The 23,670-nt window shown below is 48.5% G+C and overlaps 1 protein-coding gene across 1 annotated transcript; it reads right to left on the bottom strand.

Moving 5' to 3' along the window:
- Window positions 1–20,906: 20,906 nt before the first annotated feature.
- On the bottom strand, window positions 20,907–23,100 carry LOC120524104 (putative claudin-24). Its single transcript, XM_039745975.1, has one exon. It carries the CDS (start codon window positions 22,748–22,750, stop codon window positions 22,094–22,096), a length of 657 nt encoding a protein of 218 aa, XP_039601909.1. The 5' UTR covers window positions 22,751–23,100; the 3' UTR covers window positions 20,907–22,093.
- Window positions 23,101–23,670: the final 570 nt, after the last annotated feature.

The following is a 23,670-nucleotide window of genomic DNA, read 5'->3' as shown; positions in this document are numbered from 1 at the left end:
AGATGTAGTCCCTGACAAGATATGGGCACCCGCTGAACTGGACAGACATATGGCTGGACTCTCCAGGCCCTGCTGTTGCAAATGGACATTTCAGTAATAATTCAGTGTTTAAAACCCCTGAGACAAGAGAAGATAAAACTGAGGGGTCACAAGAAAACTCAAGAAGGCATTAGCAGGCTTCGTGGCCATGGGTCCCAGCGTTGACCCACCTGAGTACCAGCTGTCAGTAGTGCTTGGTGGGCACCTTGCCGGCTCTTCACTGTGCCACACCAGCAGATGCCATGTTTGGCAGCAGGCTTTGTGTAACGCATTGGTCGTTTTTTTCTCTTATTTTTTCTGACTTTTTTGTTTTATTGAGCTGTCAGCAGCAACAAAACCATTAGAGAGAGGAAGGAAAGGCCATTGTGCTTATTAAGATGGCTCCTGGCAGTTCGCCCAGGGGTCTTAGGTGGGCCTTATGGTGTAAAAACACAATCAGATACCAAAAATTAAAAATTGGGTATTCATGCTAGGAAACCACATGGCACCAGGGTGAGGGTCTGACCACACGGGCATCATTTGACCAGCTGTTCCTCTCCCTCCATCCACCTCTCTCTCTTCTACATTATGGGAAAAGAGGATCTGGAAGCAGTGGGCACAAGGCAGCAAGCAGCCCTGGATGGGGTGGCCACACTCACTGGGTCAACTGAGAGGTGCCAATGGACCTGGCGATGTGCTGCTCAGCTGAGCAGAGGCCTACATGGGCACAGGGCGAGTGTGGACACTCCACATACTGCAGAAGGGGGTCCCATCTGGGTATTGAACCCAAACCAACCAGACCACACCAAAGCAGATATTATCATGAAAACAACATCAGGGCTTGAATGCCCCCAACATCATCAGGAGACACCAGAGATGGCAGTGGATGCCCAGATAAGGTTGGTGCTGTCACCTGAGTGGACTGGGCAAGGCAGATTCTCCGGCTCCTCCTGGCAATTCCCAAGTTTTGGATGAGATAACAATGCCCTGCGTCTTGCTGGGGTCTTCTCCTAGTGGGCGAGGGCCAGCAGACCCTTCATGAGGCCCTCACCCAGAATACCTCAACTGACCCCTATCAGCCTGAGCTTTTCAGTAGCTCCTGGTGTTGGCCAACTGAACCCACGTCTCACTGCCTACAGCTTGTGCCCACAGGTGAGTATGTCATTGAGTCCAGCTGTCCTAATGTCATGGTCACTGGTGAGAGGGAGAGAGAGCTCTGTCATAGTGAGCAGCCATGATGTTGGCGGTGTATAGAGCGCCTATAAGTGAGGTCAGAGTGAGTGCCACATTACACATCTGCACTTGCCTTCAATTTGCCAACCATGTTTTGATTTCAGGGTATTTAACACAAACTGTTACTGAGGGGCGACATCCTCATAAAGCCCCCTCATGTCGCCCACTGCTGCTCAGGATTGGCTGCCATGCTGACTCTTTATTTCCTCATAGTAACCACAATCGTTTGTGAGTGTCATGGCCAATGACAAAGGGCCTGGCGACGTGGGCACCTCATCCAGCTCTTCAAATGCCACAGGGGCACTGAAACCCTACACAGGTATCTAGTGAATTGCATACTTGTTTACACCTAGTGGTGACTACGGGAAGTGCATTCAAGACTTCTTCATGTAAGGGGTGGTGGGACTCGGGAACAAGCTGATACCACGCCCCTTATACTAATGATGGGATGGATGAGAAGGACTTGTCTTTAAACACAGATAAGACAGAGATGTTAATTATTGGAGGGAGTGACGCTGATCACAACAATATTCTGTCATCATTTAACTCAGCTGGAGTCCCCATTAATTTTACTGAATCAGCCCGCAGTTTAGCAGTTCTCTTTGATTCTAGCAGGTCATTTAAAGCACACACATTACAAAGTTGTCCAAATCAGGTTTCTCAAAAATGTTAGGAAATTAATGTTCTAATCTAATGTGGTGTTCACTGGATGTTCAAACTGTTCTTTATTCAGCCTCCAGTTAATCCAAAATGCGGCTGCAAGAATTATTACAAGAACTAGAAAATACGAACACATCACTCCAGTTCTTAAATCTTTACACTACCGCCCGGTTAAGTTTAGGACCGATTTCAAAATCCTCCTTTCAACATATAAAGCATTAAATGGCCGAGGTCCGGCTTACTTGTCTGAACTTATCATGACTTACAAACCTGAAAGGACGTTAAGATCTCAAGATGCCGGTCTGCTGAGGATTCCAAGGATTAATAAAATAACAGTGGGAGGTTGAGCTTTTAGTGACAGGACCCCCTAAACTGTGGAGTGGTCTGCCTGCCACTATAAGAGATGCCCCTGCAGTTTCAGTTTTCAAGACTCACGACTTCAGTTTAGCACACCCCGACTAGATTGTGCTGATTTACTGTACAGACTGCGTCTCTGTAGTTAGCCATTAGCACTAAAACATGAGTAACATGAGAGTTAGAATTTGTTACTGACCCTCACCTGTTCTGTTTCTCTTCTCGGTACTCAAATGTGCCACTTGGTGCCCACTGCCCACCTGCCAAGTTGTTCTGCCTGCCTAAAGTAAAGTCATCTCTGATGGAGGGTCGCATGAATTGGGGGATAGAGGGGTCTTTTCATCAGATTAGTGCTATTTCAGCTGTGGAATGGCTAAATGGGGGAGGCAGCTTGATGGCCGAGGTCTCCAGGACTCCAAATCATATTATGGGATATCATCTACTGTTAAATTCTGCTATGTACTTCTAACATTTTTATTTTTATACTGTATTGAGGATTTCTTCTGTGTATTGTATTGTATTGTATTGACCCCCTTCTTTTTGATACCCATTACACACCCAGCCTACCTGTTAAGGGGGTCTCTCTTTGAACTGCCTTTCCGGAGGTTTCTTCCATTTTTTCCCTAAAAGGGTTTTTTTTTTTTTTATTTCTTCTTGTCTTCTCAGAGAGTCAAGGCTGGGGGGCTGTCAAGAGTCAGGGCCTGTTAAAGCCCATTGCGGCACTTCTTGTGTGATTTTGGTCTATAGAAAAATAAACTGTATTGTATTGTATTGTAATGAGCCTCCACTGCCACCTCTTTATTTGTCAAACTGCTTATGCAATGGGTGAGGCCAGTGGCAGTGCTACTTCAATGTGAGGAGGAAAAGCTGAAAATGAGAAAACTCAAAGCCGCTGCCTCATAGCGCCAGAGTCCCGGGTCCAATATGAAGTCTAAATGTTCTCCTCATGTCCCAGTTTCCTTCCCGTGTTTCTGTGTGTGTGTGTGTGTGGCATTAATTCTGATTCATAGTAGCCTCCAGTGGGGACATCATGACAGACTGACATTCTCCAGGGGCTTTGGTCCTGCCACAACAGCAGGTTCTGCTAGGATCAACGTCTAAGGAATTCTGTAATTGAATAATGGGTTCAAAACCCATGAGATGGAAGAAGTCTGCTATGGCACTGAGTGGGCACTCTGAGAGTGTGACTCTGGTTGGCAACTCCTACTGCCTGCCATGCCATGTAGTGCATCAAGCTGAGGCACTAAGATCTAAGATGCCATGTTGAAACACAAAGGAGATGGCAGGCGGCCCTCACTCATGCCCTCTAGTGGCTACTACAGGAAGTGTGCCTTGTCATTTACTGATTCCTGATCTCGACTCCAGACTGCTGGTTGCGTCACTTTTTTTTTTTTTAGTTATAGCGCCTTTCCCCATACCAGACGGACCTTATGACTTAATGACATATGGTAGTGACAATGGGCTAGTGACAATACATAATTAAAAACATTAACAGTAAATGCACGATCAAGTAAAAAGGGTGACGTGGTGTCCTTAAAAACCCGCAGTTAATAATTAAATAAACGAAGGAATTCACCAAGTCTGACACTGCGCTAGCCGTAATAAAACGGTGCAAAAAATAATCTTCAAAATCATCATCACCATCGTTTAATGGTTCTAACGAACTGCCAACACTTTTAGGGAGTGAAAACCGAAAATAAAAAATAAAACCTAAAAGAATACAAACGACTTTCTTTTCCTTCCACTACCGATCCCCAAGCGCGCTCCCGCCAGCGCAACTCCACACGTGCACTCGAGTCGCCGTCTGGCGCCTACACGTGATCGCCCCAAACCAGCCAGAGGAACCACAAAGTGACCACGGGACAAACCGGCGACAGCAGCACGAAGCCACCGCCAGCCCCACCATGCAGCGACACCGGCAGGTAAAAAGAAAGCCAAGCACGAAAATAAAACAAACAAACAAACAAACAAGCAAACAAACGCGTCTTCTGCTCCCAAAAGTAATCCGAGTAAAGGAAGCCCAGCCGGCTGTACTCAGTGCCACGTACCCTGCTGGCAAGGCCGAAGGAGTCTGCCATCCATTATACACCCTACTAGTTAAGAGCATTTGTGCTAATGTGATATGCAGTCCAGCGTGTTAATACGCGCCTTGCAATGCCCGTTTTGTTTTTCATTATTTCATATTTAAAGACCCATCAGCCCAATGAGGACTGGTTTTCAGTACGGTATGCGATTTTCGTGCCAGTTTAAAATGCAATACAAACGCGTATGGCATTGTTATTCATGCCCGTAGATCACGTGCGTGTCATCACTAAAAGGAAAGCAAACGTAACGTGACAATCTGTTGAAAAAGCCACACAGGAGCCCACTGGCATTTTATTGGGTGTGTCCTGCCGCTGCCCGTTGTCTGAGACTTCTAGGGTAGGTGAGACTTGTCAACTGCACTTCCTGATGTCGTCGCTGGACGATGTGTGATGCCACATTTCACGACGTTCCAGCACAGTTGCCCCTTTGTGTGATGGCCAATAGCGAGCTGCCTGACTGGGCTGGTGCCATATGAAGGCTTATCGGGTATGGCGAGTTCAGCCATAATTACCATTTAGTCAGGCAGACATTGGGGACTTTTAAAGCATATGCCCATCACTGCCACCCGCTGCTGCACTGACCACTCATGAGTGTGATTGGCACCTAGAGTTGGAGACAATGTGGAGGAGTTCAATGGGTGTGTATGTGGAGGGCACTTGGGCAAACCACCTCATAGGTACAACTAACCCCAGGGTTCTTGGGTGACATGCTCTTGTTCCACCAGACTCCTTCTGCTAGAATGTGGGTACATGTGGAGTTTGAGGAGATGGAGGCTGGCAGTGATGACTGATTGTAAAGGGCATTTGAAAAGGGCATCTGTGCATCACAAATGGGCACAATAAATTAGAGTCAGATGCCCTGAAAACACAAGTGCCCAGAAAGACAGAAATGTGAGGCTTCAAGGGGCTAAGACTAACAAGGGCGGATTATCGAGTGACCAGGTGAACCCACTCCACTGTATATAGTGCCTTTTGTTCCAATCCATATGGCTGTGACATGGACGCTATCCAGTGCCCTGAGATGAAGACTGGACTCCTTCATGTGTGTCTCTTCAGAGGGTCCTTGGGTCCCGCTGGTTTAAGTCCCAAATGAGGGCACATTACCTGCATTGTGAGGGAGTGTCAGTTACGGCACTATGGCCAAGTGGCATGATTACCCGAGGGTGGTCTGGCTCACAGGACCCTCATTGCTGGGGGTACAAATGGATGGACCAGGCCAAGGGGTCACCAGTGTAACACCTGACTGTGCAAGATAGAGGGTGGGACTGGATTGTGTGTCTACCTGAGGATTGCTAACTGGGGTCCTGAGCTGTTCTGTCGTGTGGTGGGTGTGACATTGCGCTGTACTAGAGCAGGCCCTCCCAAACCCCCCGACCTGGCCTGACCTGACCTTTAGCCCCTGGTGCTTTGCACAGCTCTTGTATTGTTGATTGCTTGTTATCATAAAGAGATGAGGCTCATCTTCCATTTCTCATTTGTTAAAACCACCCGGCGCTTTACCTCGTAGGCTGAGGTGCCCATTTGAGTCACACTGGGGTGACACCGAGTTCTGTTGCTGTGCCAGTGCCCAGAAGGTGAACAGTACTGAGACAGGAATGCTGAAGTCGCTGCACATCCAGTCTAAACAGTGGGTTTGGCAAATGCCCATTGTCTCTTGTGGTGACCAGGTCTCAGCTCAGTACCCGCCACTTTTCCTTCATTTACGTGTAAAAATAGAAGGTTTGGTTTTGTGAGCCGGCGGGGCACTCAGTCTGTGATTACAGCGTCTCCCTTGTGACATTGGGCCAAACGGAGACAGAGGATAAGGAGTCAAGGGTCCTGCTGCTGAGGGACTCTCTAAGAAGACAAAAAAAGAAAACCCTTATAGGGAAAAAATGGAAGAAACCAAATGGAAGAAAGGCAGTTGAAAGTGAGACCCCCTTACCAGGTGGGATGGGCGTGCAGTGGGTGCCATAAAGAAGGGGGGTCAATACAACACAATACACAGAACAGAACACAAGTCATCCTCAATACAAGAGAAATATTACAAGAACAGAGAAGAATTTAACGTAGATGATATCCCATAATATGATTTGGATTTGTTTAGAGTCCTGGAGACCTCGGCCATCAAGCTGCCTCCCCCTACTGGCCATTCCACAGCTGAGACAGCGCTGGGCCAGCCAATCCGATGAAAGGACCCCTGTACCCAATGATTCCTGCGATCCTCCATCAGGGATGAATTTACCTTAGTCTGGCAGAACAACTTGGCAGGTGGGCCGTGGCACCAAGTGGCACATTTGAGTACTGAGAAGAGAAACAGAACAGGTGAGGGTGAGTAACAAATTCGAACAGTCATATTACTTCTGTTTTAGTGCTAATGACTGACAACAGAGATGCAGTCTGTACAGTTAATCAGCAGCTCTAGTCGGGGTGACCTAAACTGAAGTCGTGAGTCTTCAGCCTGAGACCAAAGGGGCATCTCTTATACAACACAATACAATACAATTTATTTTTGTGTAACCCAAAATCACACAACAAGTGCCACAACGGGCTTTATTTACCCTGCCTCTTGACAGCCCCCCAGCCTTGACTCTTTAAGAAGACAAGAAAAAACTCCCTTGTATGGAAAAAATGGAGGAAACCTCAGGAAAGGCAGTTCAAAGAGAGACCCCTTTCCAGGTAGGTTGGGCGTGCAGTGGGTGTCAAAAAGAAAAAGGGGGTCAATACAACACAATACAATACAATACACTCTTATGGAAGCAGGAAGACCACTCCACAGTTTAGCGGTCCTGTAACTAAAAGCTCGACCTCCCGCTGTTATTTTATTAATTCTTGGAATCCTAAGCAGACCAGCATCTTGAGATCTTAATGTGCGCTCAGGTTTGTAAGCCATGATAAGTTCAGACCAGTAAGCCGGACCTCAGCCATTTAATGCTTTATATGTTGAAAGGAGGATTTTGAAATCGGCCCTAAACTTAACTGGGAGCCAGTGCTAGGACTTGAGGACTGGGGTTATGTGTTTGTACTTTCTTGTTCTTGTAATAATTGCTGCAGATACTGAGGGGGGCTGCTGGTGAATCTTCATCTTCACTTTTTTATTTTAGTCTGGTGGCTGACTGGCTCATTCCAACTCCTTTATTTTCTTCTGGAAATACTTGAGTGTCTCCTTTGCAGTTTATTTAGGATCTCTGGAAGGTCCCCCCGCGTCTCATCCTTGTTGCCCTGGTAGATGGTACAGATTCCTCTCAAAAATGTCTCAGTTCCGGGCTCCATTCATCGTCCCTTGGTACTATTAGAAGAGAAGCACTCCACATGGTGATGTGTCCGTCCGTGAACATCACTGTATTCAGAGTATTTTCAGAGTCACATGCACAGCCATTTCTCCTTCATGTCAGATTATTGTCGAAGAGTTGGATTTTTGTCTTATTTGACCAAAACTTTATTCTACCAGTAATCTACAGGCCTCTCTAGATGTTGTGTCGCAAATGAGCTTCAACAGGTCCATTCTTCAGTAATGGAGCCCCCTGGGGCGAACATGTATGGACAACATGGTGGTGGAGAACATTGCTTGTGGTTTTCTCTGTGACTGCTGTAGCTGCTGCTTCTTCCAGGGTTCCAGTGCCTCTTTCTAAATGGTCCTCAGCTCGTGGACTGGTCTTCAGAAGTTGTGAGGGTGTGGGGCCGCTTTATGGTGGAGCCATGTTCCTTTAACCTGCAGATAATGACCCCGGTGGTGCTCATAGCAGAATCTAGGAGTTGAGAAATCTGTCGCTAACCTGCACCAGTGTCATGGAGCCCAACAAACTGTTAGGGGAGCACTAGGCCTCCACCCAGAATCAGGTTCTCCTTACATGGAGGACTTGCTAACTCAAAGAGTGCGAGTTCTAACCTCTCTACATGCAGTAACCCCACACATGTTGGAGGGAGAAGCAGGGGGTCTTCTCTCATGACCCCTGAGACAAAGGACATCGACAGATGGTCCAAACCTGGGGTGGTGTAAGTATTGGACACTGGAGCGAGTGTGGCCATCATCAAACCATCAGGGAGGACCCGACCAGACAAGTCTGTTGTAGAGTTGGCACTACTCCCACCTAATCAGAGAGATGACCGTTGCCCACCTCAGATAAACTCTTATGGAGGCTGGACATCTGAAAGAAAATTGAGACTGAAGTGTTTGAAATGATGAAGGGGGTGAGTCCAGTGGATCGAGACAGCGAGTTTAAAATGAGTTCATTGGAAAGACGGGGACACCGCAGGACACTTGTGAAGGGAGAAGTTCACACAAACACAGAGACCTGGAGTAAGTGACCAAGTATTGTGGTGGACAGGAGGACTTTAGGGACCTCAGAACTCCACTTGATCTCCTCTGAGAAGAGTTAAGTGGACAGGAATGGCGAACTATGTTGGGCCGAATGGCCTGCTCTCCTCCAAATATTTCTAAAGTTCTAACGGGATAACTGTCAGCTGCCTGCTTCAGATAAACCACTCCGGAGACTAGACCATTAGAGATGATGAAGTAACGGCCCCCCGAAGGAAGGGTACACATCAGATCTCCATAAGTGGTCTGTTCTGCCAACTCACACGCTGTTTAGGAAGGCTGACTCTTTCTCGAAGCACAAGCCAAAGGCCAGTAACTGCTTTTGGACATCGGGGTCGAGTCTGTCACATCAGTGTCACATTTCTGGGAGTCTCATCCCAGTGGTCTTCACAGCTTTAGGGAATTGAGTCACAGCTGTGGTTTCCAGTGAACTGGTCCAGTAAGTAACCTCAGGGTGTGCAGCAGAATATAAAAACGGCCGGAGCCCAGTTTGGAAGATTCACCCAGAAAACCTCTGTGTTCTCAGCCACCATACGCCGTATATCTGCAGTGGTCTCGTAAAGAGCGGTCGCTGCTGGGCCCTTTTAGTGCAGGACTTGGTACTGGTGGTCCACATGAGGCCCTTGGGTATGTGGTGCACACTGAAGACCCTCTAAAAGACCCTTCAGATCATCAAGACTGCTGGTGGTGGCAGTTGATTTAACTGGATGAAGAAGAGAAGACAAAGCCTAATGCTGGGCCTACTGGAAAGCCGTCATGGAAAAGGAAGCCCACCTCATGGAAATGGCTGGTGGTTTGAACAAACAGGAGATCTTCATACAAGCAGTGCCGGCAGAGAGAGGTGACTTATTTTACCAGCCAGGCTACATGTCTTGAGTGACAACGGACATCTGGGCCATGTGACACAGGTGACATGGACGTTCTTGCCATCACACTGCACCTATCGCAATTTGCTTCTCTTATGTCATAAACTTCTTTCTCTCCAAACGTTTCCCAGCTGTCCCTACAGACAATATCATCTTTGGGTGGAGTGTCCCTTTAAAAAACAATCAGGGGGCCCAGAGCTTCACACACGCCACTGGTGTTGACAAGCCCACCAACTCACTTTACAGCTGCTTGTTTACTTGAGGAATTTGCCGGAAAAGTTTCAGACATTCCAACAACATTGAAATAGCAACATGGAAGGAAAAAGCAGGTGGCAGATCAGTTGGAGGAAGTCACCCATGTTGTCGTTGGCAGGCTGGGGCCGGGTAAAGTGAAGCGAGGGAAGTCAAGATCCCCATCTTGGTGTCTGCTGGTGATTGTGGGCAGTGTGGCCTGCTGGTTAAGGACTTGGACTTCACACTGGTGACCCTCTGCAAATTCTCTCACATTGCAGGAAAATCAGCCGTGGCACAATAGGGACCTGGAGATGGCACTCACTATGAACAGGTGCCATACATGAGGGTGTGTTTGCCAGAGTAAACCTGCCTTCTTCCTTCTCGTCTTTCAGGATTTGAGAAAGAATAAGCAGGCCACTTGTCACCCGTGTGCCCAGCTGCATGCGTGGGAGACTGGAATCCAAACCCTGGCAGTGACCTGAGGGTGATGGCACACCAGAGGGCAGAAATGACAACATCATAAATGAGGAGGGCATGAAAGTTATGGTGGGTACAATGCCCATGTGTGTCAAAGGCACAAAATCAAGAGACCCCCTGAAACATCAGTCCATGATATCCAGCACACTGAACAAATGGAACCGATGGAAAGCCATCAACAGAACGAGACACAATCATCAAAGGGAGCCATCAGAATGGGGTCAAATGCCAGGGTCTGCAATTCAAGCAACATGGGCTCATAAGCATCTGGTAGCATGTTGAGTCATGAACCCTGGGGGGGCACTGCTCCGCTTATTCTCTCATGGAGGAGGAAGGATGGGCAGCCTTTGGCATTCTCCGAAATGGCACCTGCCCCACATAATGTACAACATGACTGCCCGATGTCAGCAGGTGACAGCACCCCACTTCGTGACACCAGCTCAGAACATCTGTAATACTCATGGAAATGACCTCCAAGGAAGAAGAGAGCTGGCCAAAAACCAGTCAATGTGGCATTCATTGCCCACTGATCTGTCCAGGGCACCACATGTGAGCAGAACATGGATTGGGTTCATGCCAATCTTGTGATGATCCACTGGACCTCTCAGCCTATCAGGTCTGTCCTGTCCTGATGGGTATGACAGCAAAATCCTATCAGCAAACCCGCATGGGCAACATGTTCTGCGATTTGTTCAGCTGGCATCACAGCCGTCAATGACTTGGCACCTTTCAGACTCAGTCACATCATGGATGTGCTCCTGCTTTAGGACATCGTGCTGATTAAAAGTGTCCTCTACTAACACATGTCATTGCTTTTTATTATTGAACCAAAGGTGACACACCTTTACAAAAACACAAAATAAGCATAAATGTGACGCCCAGAATGTCACACTGAAATAACATCAGAGACGTGACGCCACCTTTACCAGTGCTGCCCAGGTGGCTTCTCAGAGTGACATTAAATGTTGAACCTTTGGTCTTCTCTTGACTTGAACCACAAATAAAATCGAGTGTGGGACCCGGGTGGAAGGACGCAGCGCGGTCACTGATTGACACCAACACGACGGAGGCCCACCCTCCATTTTAAAGGAACGAGAACTGAGATGACTGGCAACCTGCAATTTTGTTGCCTGAAAATCCTTTCATCACACAGAGATGCTAATCAGCGCAAGGAAACTTATTCCGGAAAGCCGAGGCAAGTGACGTTTCCTGGGAGGAAGGATGAAGCCAATTGTTCTCTGCTGCATCTGTAATCACGAGCTGCACTGGAGGGTCCTTAATGAGCCCACGTGACCTCAGTATGGCCGTTATTAATGGTGAGGGGCGAGAGAAGGAAACCGCTAAGTGGGCTTTAATGGTGTGGCTCGTCAAGTGGTGCTCAGATGAACGTACTGGGATGTCAGGCCTGGTCAATGGGGACCTGGGTTAGTCCAGTTCAGAGCCTCTGGGGGAATCTCATGGCCACCTTAGAGCTGCAAATAACGCCAGGAGGAGACCCTTAGAGGAGAACAAGCAGACACACTGAGAGCAGTAACTGGACTGGGATTTGAACCCGGGACCCTGAATCAGCGAGTCAGTAGAACAGACCAGTAACTGAAATGTGAACAGAACCCTGCAAGGCCTCCTGCTTCTGATTCCAGTGGGGACATAAATGAGGCGTTTGGGGACAAAATCAACGCGGAGGGCGTCCTGAGCTCAGGTCTCGGAGATCTGCGCTCTGCACTTTCTGATTCTCTCATGAAGGACGGTCACGACTTGTTTCATTTCAATGGCGTCACCTTCACAGAAAATGTATAGTGCCTTGTGCAATGCACCTGTGTATTATATAGCGCCCTGTCTGCCTGATATGCTGTGCCGCTCATTAGTGTCTATTACATGGTGCATTCTGCAACCGTCCATACATTACTTAGGAACTTTCCAATCTATATATCTAAACATCTATTATATAGTGCCTTTCGTACCTACCTATCTAATATATAGTGCCTGTCACATCGATTAGAGCGTCTTTCATATTTATCAGTTTTATAGTCATCTTTCTGATCTATTACGTAGTGCCTTTTATACCTGTTTTATTAAATAAAATATGCATTATGTAATGTCTTTCTTAAATTTCATAAATTGTACAGTGCCTTTCATATCTATCTATCTATCTATCTATCTATCTATCTATCTATCTATCTATCATATAGTGCCTTTTGTAACTATCCAGTATTTTATAAGGCCTTTCCCATCTATCTACAGTAGCTATGGAGTTTCTTTCCTATCTGTCATATATCACATACTGCCGTTCACATTTGTTTATTTTATAGTGCCTTTCTTGTCTATCTGTTATGTAGCACATTATGTCTGTTTGCATATTGCCTTTCACATATATTGTATAGTGTCTTTCATATCTATCAATGATAGTCTTTCTCCAATGAGTGTCTTTTATAGCTATCTTGTACGCAGTGTCGTATGTGTTATAAAAGTCCATTCTTGTCTGTCCATCTCACCATTCCTCTCCATTATATATTGCCTTTCATAAATATCTCTTGACATTCTGTCTTTCACATCTATGTTTTATATAGTGCCTTTCACATCCTGGTACCTATGATTTAGTGCCTTGCATATCTGTCTATTCCATACTGCCCTTTGCCCCCTTTTACAGTATATAGTGCCTTTCCCGTTTGTCTCTTTTGCCCTCGTTCTGTCGGGTGTTTCATCCTGGACTGGTGCTGCCCTGACTTTCCCTGTCCCTTGCTCTTATTGCCCTCTCCATCCCCGAACACACACACACACACACACGTACACTTTTATTTCACGTCTGTGCTGTTCGCATGTTCGCCGCTCTTTCCTCACCGGGTTGCCGCCCTTTTCTTAAAGCTCCGGTACTTTAGTCCCGTCCATCTGAAGTCGCTTGAAGAGCTAGACGTTAGAAATGTCGGCTGTTGCTTCAGGATGAACGGGACAGTCTGATGTCGTCTTTTTAAACTCGGGAGACTTTAGCACACCAGCCCGTTCAGGAGTAGAGTTGTCCCTATGAGACGTTTGATTTCCCTGGACAGTCTCACGTATCTGTTCCTGTTCATTCCTAAGATGTCTCCTCTTAGTTCGTGTTTTAGATGTCAGCGAGTCACCTGATGACGTCATTTAATCACATCAGAGCAGCCCCAGAGTCTGTCGAATTGTACTTTTAAAAAGGTGTGTGAAGTTCAAGAAGTTACGGGAAAAAAGTTTCATTTGTTTGATTCTGATTAATGTGTAGATCACTGACACGTCTTGTTCTTCATCAGATGCTTCACATTCCTCCATTCTGATATGAAAAGTTGAATGCTCAATATAAAATACCACGCTGTGCCTTCCATGCTCGTCTGCCCGTGCAGCAAGTCGCTAATAACGGCCCCGTCACCGCCGTCAAATGGATGATGGACAGACTTGGGGCTTGGTGTCTGTGGTGACCGCAGCCGGTGGTGTGTGAAGTGGGTCTGTTCTTTGTGGTCACACAAGTGGACGCATCTCATCTCGGTGATGTCAGCGGCCATTACGTAACGTCTGACGTCAAACCCGCGCCAGCCGTCGGCCCCGCCGCTGCTTTCGTTGCTCTGTTTATGGACTGAAAAGTGCGCAGTTTATAAAACACACGATGTCAGTGACACACACACACACACACACACACACACACACACACACTAGGCAGTAGACCTAATGTACAGTATATATTATGTGTATGTGCAGTATGCACACACTCACCGGCCACTTTATTAGGTACACCGCGCTAGTGCCTGGTTGGCCCCCTAGTGTCTTCAGAACTGCTGTTAATTCATCATGGTGTAGATTCACCGGACACACTCCTCAGAGATGGTGGTCCACATTATCATGAGAGCATCACACAGTTGCTGCAGATTTGCTGTCTGCACATCCATGATGCAAGTCTCCCATTCCAACACATCTCAGAGGTGCCCTACTGGATTGAGATCTGCTGACTGTGGAGGCCACTGGAGACCAGTGAACTCATCATCATGTTCAGGAAACCAGTTTGAGATGACTGGAGCCTTGTGACATGGAGTTATCAGGCTGGAAGGAGCCATCAGAAGATGGCAGTCATAAAGGGATAGACACGGTCAGCAACAACACTCAGGTAGGCTGTGGCATTTAAGTGATGCTCAGTTGGTACTAAAGGGCACAAAGTGTGACAAGAAAATATCAACCACACCATCACACCACTTCCAGCACCGGTCTGAACAATTGATACAAGGCAGGATGGACCCCTGCTTTCATGTTGTCAACCCGACCACCTGAATGTCACATCAGAAATCGAGACTCGGCAGACCAGGTGATGTTTTTCCAGTCTTCTCTTGTCCAGTTTTGGTGGGCCTGTGTGAATTGTAACCTCAGTTGGCTGTTCTTCAGCTGACAGGAGTGTCACCTGGTGTGGTCTCCTGCTGCTGTAGCCCCCCACCTGATTCAAGGTTGGACGTGTTGTGTGTTCAGAGCTGTAACGAGTGCATATTTGAGTTCCTGTCACCTTTCTGTCAGCTCAGACCAGTCTGGCCATTCTCCTCTGACCGCTGGCATCAACAAGGCCTTACTGCCCACCTGATATTTTCCCTTTTTCAGGCCCTTCTCTGTAAACCCCAGAGATGGCTGTGTGTAAAAATCCCAGCAGTTTGTGAAACCCTCAGAGCTACCCGTCTGGCACCAACGACTATGCCAGGTTCAAAGTCACTTCAGTCCTCTTTCTTCTTCCCCATTCTGATGTTCGGTTTGAACTTCAGCAGGTCATCTTGACAAGGTCTACTTGGTGAAATGCTGCCATGTGATTGGCTGATTAGAAATTTGCGTTAACAAGCAGGTGAACAGGTGTACCTAATAAAGTGGCCGGTGAGCGAATATATGGCGTATACATACACTGATCAGCCACAACATTAGAACCACTGCCAGGTGAAGTAAGTAACGTGGATTATCTCCTCACAATGGCGCCTATCATGGGTGGGATGTCAGGCAACAGCAAGTGAAGAGTCCGTTCTTGAAGGTGATGTGTTGGGCAGACATGAGGATCTGAGCGACTTTGACAAATGCCACACTGTGACGGCTGGGTCACGTCTTGTGAGGTGTTCCTGCTGTGCACTGATCAGTATCTACCAAAAGAGGTTCAAAGAAGGACAACCAGTGGATTGGCGACAGTGTCATGGGTGCCGTCTGGTCTGATCCCACAGAAGAGCTACTGGAGCACCAATGGCTGAAAGACTTCATGCTGTAGAGCTGCAGACCAGTCAGGGGGCCCACGCTGACCGCTGGCCACTGCTGTAAGTGTGAGTATCAGAACTGGACCGTGGAGCAATGGAAGATGGTGGCCTGGTCTGATGAACCCTGTTTTCTTTTAGATCACATGGATGCCTGTGTGTCACTTACCAGGGGACGAGATGACACCAGGATGTGCTATGGGAAGAAGGCAAGTCAGCAGAGACAGTGGGATGCTCTGGGCAAAGTCCTGCTGGTCAACCTCGGGATGTTACTTTGACACGGACCACCTGCCTAAAGAGTGTTGCAGGCCACATCCACCCCTTCATGGCAATGGGATTCCCCAATGGCAGTGCCCTCTTTCAGCAGGACCACGTTCAGGAATGACAAAGAGTTCAGGGGGTTGACTTGGCCTTCAGATTCTTCAGACCTCAATCTGATTGAGCATCTGTGGGATGTGCTGGAAAAACAAGTCCACTCCTTGGTGATCCCACCTTGCAATTACTTGAAGGATCTACTGGGCCAGATAGCACTGGACACCTTCAGGGGTCTTGTGGAGTTCACACCTTGATGGCTCAGCACATCCTACACAGTATTAGGCAGGTGGTCTGAATGTGGTGGCTGATTGGTGTAAATATATATATATATATATATATATATATATATATATATTGTGGTGGACGGCCGAGGCCCGTACCCGGCCAGAACACCCCGACCATGGAAGGACCAGTGGGAGAGAGTATTTTCAGGACAGTTTCTCCCCCGGACCGACAGACGCAGCCCCCTTGGCTTATGAGCAAGGAAGTTCAACCCTGCTTGGGCCCATGGCCTCCACTAGGGGGCGCCTGGACGTTTGCAGGGTCCTATAACAGGAGCCAGTCACCACCATTCAATGACCTGAACTGGGAGGAAGTGGTGAGGAAGAGAAGAAGAAGAAGAAGAAGAAGGGACTGTGTTTGCTTATTGGTGCTGTATTGGCTGTGCTGTGAGTGTGGGGACGGGGAAGAGAAGGAAATACAAAGTGTGTCTGCCAGTGTGTGTTGTGGCGCCCCCTGGTGGTCCACAGTATATATGTGTGTGTGTTTATATACAGCGGATCCAGAACGTTTTCTGACCCTTCACCTTTCCTCCATTTTCTTATCTTGCAGTTTTATTTGAAAACCACCAAAGTCCGTAGTTTCCCTCATTGAGCGACGCTCGACACCCCAGAATGACAAAGCGAACACAGGAGTTTAGAATTTTTAAACTGAAATCCCACATTGACACCAGGATTCAAGACCCTCACTATGACACTCGAGACGTGTCTCCCGTGCCCCCCACTCCATCGATGTTCCTACACCTCGTTTGGTGTCCGCCGGAGATCAATACAGTTGCCTAAACAACGTGACTTGGAAAGGCCCAGGCCAGTCTACAGAAGGACCACCGGTGAACAAAAACCCAAGGCAGGAGGTCGAAAGAACAGGACAGGATCTGGGGAGGGAGGAGGACCAGTAAAAATGTCGAGCACAGTGGCCCCCATAATTCTTACGCAGAAGAAGCCTGCCTCCCAGTGAAAGTGAGCAATCGAGGTAAGAGAGGTGACCAGGACCCCGAAGGTCACTGTGGCTGAGCACCAGAGAACCCTTGTGCTGATGGGAGAAACTTCCAGAAGGGCAACACTCTGCATATCTGGGCTTTATGGCAGAGCGGCCAGGCGGGAGTCTGTCTTAAATGAAGGCACCCACTTGGCATTTGGAAAAAGGCAAAGGACCCTGAGAGCATCAGAAATAGGAGTCTCTGGTCAGATGAAACCGAGGCGAGCGTCACGCCTGGAGGTAAGCTGTCCCCACTCGTCACCGGTACAACACCAGTCCAGTGGTGAAGCATGGTGGGCTCCGCAGTATGCTGTGGGAACTGAACTGTCCGGAGACGTCCTTAATGGAGACCTGCTCAGAGCACTCTGGACCTCAGCCTGGGCCAAAGGGTCACAAAGCAAAGACAACACAGGAGTGGCTGAGTGTGTCCTTGAGTGGTCCGGTCAGAGCCCGGACACTCAGCTTTGGAGGGACTGGAGTACTGCGGACCACTGGTGGTCACCATCCAGCTGGACAGAGCAGACTGGCTGAAATAAACCCCAATGCAGGTGTGTCAGGCTAGTGGTGTCAAACCCTAGAAGTGACGGCCACAGCTAAGCACTGCGTAGAGGGACGTCTGTGTCAACGTCACGTCAGTCTTTTACTTTTAATACGTTTGTAAAAGTTCCTGCTTTGCCATTCTGGGGTTTCATCTGTGGTCATTTTAAATGATTTTTAACATAACAAATGTATAAAACGTGACGGGGTCTGAACACTTTCTAAAGCCATTTTTATAAGCCCACCCATTTTTGAAGTCAGCTCGCGTAGAGCAGAGGGACCCGTCTGAGTAAATGTCGGACAGACCACAACCCTGGACAGACAGACCTGCATGTCTTTGGATGGTGGGAGACGCCAGGAGGAAATGCAGACTCCACACTTGGGGTCTTGAACCGCAGACTCCTTGTTGTGGGGCAGCAGCACGACCACTGCGTCGCCATGTTGAACCTGTAATGGCTCACTTGTTGTAGCAGAGGACCCTGAATGATACAAGAACAACGACGAGTGGCTCTGACCTTCCCAGCCACCTGTTTGTTTCTTATTCTCTGATGCACACAGCGGGAGGTCAGTTCAGTGAGGGTCACCCGATTGTGCCAGCGTACTGGAGCTGGCCTTGTTAGCCTCTCTGTCATGGCGTCGCAGCACAGCGCTCAAGTCACTGTACGCTCCCACATCGGACTCACACGGAGCACACTAATTACGAGTGTCACACTGTGTCACAAAGCACACTAATTACGAGTGTCACACTGTGTCACGAAGCACACTAATTACGAGTGTCACACTGTGTCACGGAGCACACGACTTATGAAGCACACCCCACAAACCTGAACATCAGCGAACATCACAGGGAAATATAAAAAGTGCCAAAAGTTTTAAAAGTCGCTATAAAGGTATATGAAGGTGTTAGCAGACATAAAGCTGCCACAGAGCATTGTATGTAATTATGGGTGTCACACTTTTTTGTATTATACATAATATAAGAGTGCAGCGTGCCACAGAGGGGCTCTTAAATATGCAGCAAGATATGAAGGTGCTGTAACACCTACTACACGTGCGTCACACTGTTAGACATTACACACAGACTGTCAGGTCATGTTCATACCCACTTAGTCCAGAATAGGGTCCCCAGGGGTCTGAGGCCTATCCCAGCTAGCATTGGGCACAAGGCAGGAACCAACCCTGGGCAGGGCGCCAGTCCATTACAGGGCAAACACACACAAACAGGCCAATTTAGCATTGCCAGTTCACGTCACCTGCATGTCTTTGGACTGTGTGTGTGTGGTGGGTCGTGGAGGGAGGGGAACTGGCACAAACACAGGGAGAACTTGCAGACTCCATGTAGGGAGGACCCGAGACGTGGACCCTGCTCTCCTTACTGTGCCAGTGTGACGCCCCCTCATATACTGGGTGAGTCTAAATTTCGTGAACACTAATGGATTATTTGTATCCTGACCACACCTGATGGATTGGTCATGGCGGACCACTGTCATGATCTGACACCCTGTCATTTCTAGTTATGGGGTATGGTGAAGGAGGGCGTGTAGAGCAGGAAGGTTTGTGATATCAATGACCTGAAGGACAGAATACGGACTGTGGTGACATCTATCTATCTAATACAGAATGTGATGTGACATCGAGAGGGCCCTCGTTATACAGCTGCTACGACATATGAAGTCACTATCAGGCCTACGACATGCGCCTGTTTTATACTAAACACGGATTACATCACAGATCAACATGCAGTGGGGTGTCAGATTTAAAAGGAGCTATAAAAAGGTACAAGATAAGACAACATAAAGCAGCCTATACACTCCATCCATCCATTTACCAACCCGTTGAATCCGAACACAGGGGTCTGCTGGAGCCAACACAGGGCACAAGGCAGGAACCAATCCTGGGCAGGGTGCCAACCCACTGCAGGACACACACCCACACACACACCAAGGCCAATTTAGAATCGCCAATCCACCTGACCTGCATGCCTTTGGACTGTGGGAGGAAACCCACGCAGACACAGGAGAACATGCAAACTCCACACAGGGAGAACCTGGGAAGCGAACCCAGACGGGTCTCCTAACTGCGAGGCAGCAGCGCTACCACTGCGCCACCGTGCCGCCCAGCCTATACACTCTAAATATACTGTATATATACATACATACGCCTGTGTAAAGGTTCGTAGATGAGCTGTAAGATACACGTGTGCTATACTGCTGTATCATATACTGTACCTAAGACGACATTAGAGAAAGGTGTTATAAAGGTGCTGTAAAAAGGGACAAGACAATATAAATCAGTCTATACACTCGCTATATATATATATATATACATACATACATACACCTGTGTAAAGGGTCTTAAATACTGCCGTACCTAAGACGACATTAGAGAAAGGTGTTATAAAGGTGCTGTATGATACACAGCTGCTATGAGGTACCTCACACAGACAGCCCTGCTCATCACGCCATGTTATTGCATACACTGACAAACCACCAGAGATAAACCTGAAAGGCGCTATAAAATGTAAAGAGGGCTGCAAAGGTTCATAAAGGCGCTCTAAAACAAAAGTAAAGCATCCTAAATATAGCAGTGTGTTACACCGTGTGACACTATACAATAAGAAAATGAACTCTAAGGTATATAAGATTCACCCAGCATACGTACGTATGGACAGCAGTGTGTGCCCAGCTCATGTAATGGTAGACTGTGCCCAGCTCATCTTACGTCTTCTAAAAGTGCCAGATGAGAACGTCACACCATGTCATATATCAGAGGTACACATGACAGGTGCTGCAGGGTGTGAAGGGTCCTATATGGCATACATGACGTTTTAAAAGGACCACACCGGTTAACCTACAGCAGGACATCACGCCGTGTTATATTACAAAGTGAAAGTGGTGCTGTGAGGGTAAATAAAGGGGTACGAGGCACACACACACACACACACACACACACAGTGCCACACACTACCACAGATCAACAGGCAATGAACATTTACCTTGATAAAGAGAAGTGCTTCAGGATAGAAAGGCGCTATACAGCCTGTACCGTACACCCCGTCCAACGCTGTGCTATAAAAGCCTAAAACAGCAGACATCAAAGGCAGGCTCAGAATAAATAATCAGAGGCGCTAACCAAATGGACGCACACACACCGCACAGTGAGCTCCACGGGACAGGTGGAGACGTCAAGGCAGAGCTGACTGGCACGGACTGTTAACTAGCTAGCTAAACACAAACCAAAGGCGCTACATACAAGAGCACGCCGAGATATGAGGAGCAGATATGGAAATCACAATACACACAACGAAAGGCACAAATAAGAAGGAGACATGAGAGGCACTGCACCAAACTGCTCGATGGATTCCACGTGAAGATTTTATTTCAATTGCATAAGAATGACCAAGAGATGACAGCGACACGACGGTGGCACTGCCCTCTGGCTCCTCCGTGCTGCCCGTCCCGAGAGTTGGCACTTGGCGCCTCCATGTCAGTGGTGCGGGTTGCTGGTTTTCATGTCGTGACATTGAGCTCGGGGACAACACCACCCACAGGAAGTAATGAGATTGAAGGATTAGCACATCGTGAAATAAAGAGGCTTTTGTGAGAAACAACAAGAAGAACCTTTGAGCCTGGAGTGGGGGGGCGGTGGTCTGTAGTGCCGGAGCCTCCGCCGAAGTGGATGGGAAGCACAAGGAGAACAGCCGAGAGGGAAAGGAGCTGCCGGTTTTTTGGAAATGTTTTCGCTTCTTGGCCCGGGCGAACTCACATAGTCGACGGCACAGCTGGTGCCCCCACATGTGTCTCGCAAGGCTCCTTCATTAAAACCTTCATTAAAGGCAGCTTAGCTGCGGAACCAACAGGGCAGTCAGTGTGAACTTTTTCATGCGCGCTCCAGCAGTCTCGAGTTGACTTTTTATTTATTTGGCTTCTTATTTAGTTATTATTTTTTTTTTGGTGTGTGTAATTTTCCAAGCCACAGTCTGGCAACAATGTAAAGCTGAACAGAAGAAACTTTCTCAGCAGCAGACGCTTCCAAAGCCAAAGTGGAAAATGATAGAGTGTGATTGTGCCCACTGAGCCAAGGTGCAATTTAGGGAAAACCGCCGAGCCGCAGAGAGAGCGGCTGGCCGGCTGTCATGTTGCTCGTCTGCCTGCTTTTAACCTCTGACATTCCCCGTCGTTTTAGGTAAGCCCACCCCCAGTCCTTCAAGTGAGCAACGTTCAAATCTTTGGATAAGTAAGACCCCCAAAAGGGTGAAAGTGCTGAACTGAATTCCCTCCTGCACTCGGCCTCATGTCTCTCTATTCCCATACGCACCTGGTGCCACGATACTCCCCCCGGAGTGAGGAGCACTGGGACAGTCACCCCGTTTGAGGTGTGCCATGCTGCAGGCTTGGCTGGGGACACGCCAGTCCGTTCGGTCACTCATGGCACCAGGTGTATCTCACATGCAGACAGAAGGTTCAGATTGACGAGGATTGTGTGCATTTGGCAAAAACAAAAGTAGACAAGAAAGTGTAAGGCGCCCACTTGCACCCGTCACACGTACTCCCTGCGGCCTCTCGACGTGTCGTCCATGGCTTGCATCTCCGGGGAGGCGGACGTTTTGCCATCAAACTCGTCTTCGTAGCACAAATGAGACGAGGCCAGAAGAATGCCGGCGACAATGTGCAGAAAGCTGGCCGCCCAGCCGCAGAAGAGGGCATCGCCAAACTCCCCTCTGGGCATGATGTCGGGCAGGGTGTCGTCCCAGAACCTGGACAGGGTGATGTGAGCCGTGTAGGACACCGGCACCAAGCACAGGAGCCCCGAGAGAATGGACAAGGTGCCCCCAAAGATGCGCATGGCTTTCTTGAGTCTCTGACCTCTCCTGCTGTTGCAGCACTTGACCAGGGTCAAGCCGGGTATGGCCACCAGGACACTAAGGATGCTGATGGACACGGCCGTGCACATGAGAATACGGGCGAGCTTGATGTCCAGCGGGAGTCCCAGCAGGCTGTCGTAGGCTCGGCACTCGGTGCCCCCCATGTCCTGAACCACACAGGTCTCCCACAGTCCGGTCTGGTAGCTTTCTGTGGGCAGCAGGTCGGTGGAGAGAGACACCCACTGGGGCAGCAGCGTGGTGGTCAGGGTACAGACGCCAGCAGCGATGCACAAGAAGAGTCCCAGCAGCTCGACACACACATCGGGACCCATGCTCTCCCTCCTCCTGTCTTCTTTGCAGAGGCTGATGCTCAGCAGCTCCCGTGTTGGAGCGAATCCCAAAAAAAAAAAAAATAAATGGGTCAACTGGAGAAGACGGCCGGCACCCGACTAAAAGCACCTCCTGAAATTCAGCGGAAAAAAAAAAACAAACGGAGACAAAGTGAAGCGGCGTGACACTTCGCTGGCCTTTTACTCTCGCATCTGAGTGGCAGACAAAAAGAGCATTGAGGCTGGTGCCAGTCCCCGAACACTGAGCTACGCGGGATGCTATTAAATCAGAGACAAGATGTGATTAAAGAGGGAGGCGCGCAGGACGGGCCTATTTATGGTGTCCCCCCTCTCTCTCTCTCTCTCCCTTTCTCCCTCCCTCCCTCGGACAATGAGACATTGCTTAGTCAGTCAGTCGAATTTAAAGGAAAAAAAAAAAAAAAGACGGGATGGGTACAGAGCCTGCACTGGGCGGCCTGCACTATCATTTGGAAAAGTGCTGGCTGCAAAGCAAAAGATAAGCTTTCGGAGCGCCGGAACGCCTTCTCAGGGCTCAGGCTGCCAGAAAAGCAGCAGGATTTCTCTTCAGTGCAAAAGGAATCTGGTGAAGTGGCGAGGACTCTTGGCACTGCTTGGGACTTTTGGGAGGGTGGCATGGCAGCGCAGTCACTGCTCCGGAGTCCTGGCCTTGACTCTCAGCCTGTGTACAGGACTGCATGATTTCCCGGTGTCTGTGTCTTTTACTCCCGATTCTCTCCCAAATCCCAAAGAAGCAAATGTGAGGCTAAATGTGGAGGCTGGCCCTGGGCGAGTCAGGGTGCCCCTCGATGGACTGACGTCCCATTCAGGGTAGGTCCCCGTCCCTATGCCTGTTACTGTTCACATCCCAACCCCAAACCTTAAATTGGACACACAACTGCATA

Source organism: Polypterus senegalus, chromosome 2 (genome assembly GCF_016835505.1).
Source record: "Polypterus senegalus isolate Bchr_013 chromosome 2, ASM1683550v1, whole genome shotgun sequence".
NCBI classification, from domain to species: Eukaryota; Metazoa; Chordata; class Cladistia; order Polypteriformes; family Polypteridae; genus Polypterus; species Polypterus senegalus.
Note: the sequence above shows the minus strand (reverse complement) of the source record. Positions and strands in the feature narration are given on the sequence as shown.

Bases quoted from the DNA above. Each gene is read 5' to 3' on its own strand.
- LOC120524104 (XM_039745975.1), bottom strand. From the start codon at position 22,750: ATGGGTCCCGATGTGTGTGTCGAGCTGCTGGGACTCTTCTTGTGCATC.